At 47.4% G+C, this 2,278-nt stretch overlaps 1 protein-coding gene across 1 annotated transcript; it reads right to left on the reverse strand.

The window, feature by feature from the left end:
- Positions 1–5: 5 nt before the first annotated feature.
- On the reverse strand, positions 6–434 carry LOC117797850 (ferritin heavy chain-like; the record flags this gene model as incomplete). The annotated part of the gene is made up of 1 exon (XM_034650297.1): positions 6–434. A coding segment is annotated over exon 1 (423 nt), but the record flags the coding sequence as incomplete, so codon positions are not given.
- Positions 435–2,278: the final 1,844 nt, after the last annotated feature.

Consider the following 2,278-nt stretch of genomic DNA (forward strand, 5'->3'; position numbering starts at 1 on the left):
TGGCTCTCCAGGAAATGGCACAGGTGGGCGTCGTTCTTGTCGGTGGCCAGCTGGTGCAGGTCGAGCAGGCTTCGGTTCACGCACTTCTCCAGGTGCAAGGCGCACTCCATGGCCTTCAGGCCGCTCTCCCAGTCGTCGCGATCCGGCTTCTTGATGTCGCAGAGGTGGATGCGGCCTCCACGCTGGTTCTGCAGCTGCATCAGCTTCTCGGCATGCTCGGTCTCCTCGCGGGACTGGCGCAGGAAGAACTGGGCGAAGTTCTTCAAGGCCACGTCGTCGCGGTCGAAGTAGAAGGCCATGGACCGGTACACGTAGGAGGCGTAGAGCTCCAGGCTGATCTGGCTGTTGACTGCGGCCTCGCAGTGGGGGTGGTAGTTCTGGCGCACGTGTGAGAGCGGCGCTGTGGCCCTGGATGGCGGCCCGGGCATCAAGGCAACGGCGCGCGGAAGCGAGGGCTGCGGGGCCTAAGTCAATGGCGGTAGGTGCTCGGCGCGCGCGACGAGGGAGGCTGGAGGTGGGCAGGCTCCTGGGCTGGCGGCTCAAGAGCTCGGGGCTGGAACCGGAAGGTGGGTCCGTTAGCCGGGAGTTGGGGGTGGGGTGAAGAGCCTTTAGAGGTCATTGGGGTCAGAGGGAAGGGGACGCTGTGGTCTGGAAGGGCTAGGGGACGTCGCTGGGGCATGGCTGGGGGTGAGGCGGAGCGTGAATGCTGTTCCAGGTTCAGAGGAGCTGGGTGACGCAGTGCAACTTTCTGTTGAGCGTGTAGCCTATATAATATTTTTAAATATTACTCGTGACTGTAAGTGCAGCGCTTTTCAGTTAGTCACATGCATGGTTTCTTTGAGCAATGTACTTGAATATTGTCCCGATGGGATTGTTCGTTAAATACAGTGCTTTTGTGGTATCATTGGAGTATTTAGCATCACAAAGCTTTATTTGGATGGCAGCTATCCTCAGTGACTCAACATCCACATTAATGACACTTCGGTAGCCTCCTCTCTCAGTCCCTAGACCTTATTGTTTCAGGGACCGCCACTTCTCTCCTATTCATGATCAGGTTCTGTCTTGTCCAACAGCGGAGCAGCACCCCCAAAGTCTCGCGGAACCTTTCCACCTCTCAATCTTCCACTCTTTTTGCACTTGTTCTTCACTCCCTTTATTCCCTCTCATCTCTTCCTCTTTCAGCACAGGCCTAGTAACACATTCCTTCTGCCCTGTCTGGACCTCAATATGGACAGCTTCAGTGATCTCTTCGCTGACATCCTAGATTTGCTCACCCCCTCTCACCTGGCTCGCCAATTCCCTTCCTCCTGAATATATGCAGATTTATCTTTTCTCTCACAGAAAACAAAAGTTTTAGGTTCATTCTTAGAGAAACCACTGCTATGTGGATGTACTCCTCCCTCCAACCTCATTTGTACTTACACTGCCACTCAGCAAGCCGCTTTTTTTTTTTTTTTAAACTCCTTCAGTTATATTCTGTGGAATGAACCACAGTGGTAGGGAATACCACCGGTCTCGAATTGCCTTTTATTAATTCATTCACTCGTTCAACAGATGTTTATTGGTTACCTAATATGGCCCAGGAGCTGGTCTGCAATTTGGGCATACATTAGTAAAAAAGAGAGAAATCTCTGTTCCATGGGGTTTGCATTTAATGGAGAAGCAGACCAAACTAAACAAACACAAAACTGCCATCTCTCCCCCCTACCTTATTGTTGTAAGTGCATACATACAAGATGTTATACATGTATATGGATATTTAAAAAACAATATATCCTCAGAATTCAAGGATATTATAATAGAAGACATAAAACCAACCTAGATAGTTATAATTCATTTATTTGTGCATTAATACAACAACAATTTAGATACTCAAAATATGTGTCAGACACCGTATTTGATTCTGGAGATACACAGAAGAATCAGATGTGGTCTTCTCAAGGTAAAAGACAGAGCGACAGAATATTATAAGTGCTCTCAGGTAAAGTTAGAATAAAATACCTATTTTTATAGAAAGGTTTAATCCCATGGCTCTAATTAATGCACTTTTGTGTGTGTGTGTGTGTGTGTGTGTGTGTGTGTGTGTTTGGTCTCCATTTCTGTTTGGAAATGTACACTATTTTATAATCACTGTTTATGANCCTCAAGGTAAAAGACAGAGCGACAGAATATTATAAGTGCTCTCAGATAAAGTTAGAATAAAATACCTATTTTTATAGAAAGGTTTAATCCCATGGCTCTAATTAATGCACCTTTGTGTGTATGTGTGTGTGTGTGT

Source organism: Ailuropoda melanoleuca, unplaced genomic scaffold (genome assembly GCF_002007445.2).
Source record: "Ailuropoda melanoleuca isolate Jingjing unplaced genomic scaffold, ASM200744v2 unplaced-scaffold15733, whole genome shotgun sequence".
NCBI classification, from domain to species: domain Eukaryota; kingdom Metazoa; phylum Chordata; class Mammalia; order Carnivora; family Ursidae; genus Ailuropoda; species Ailuropoda melanoleuca.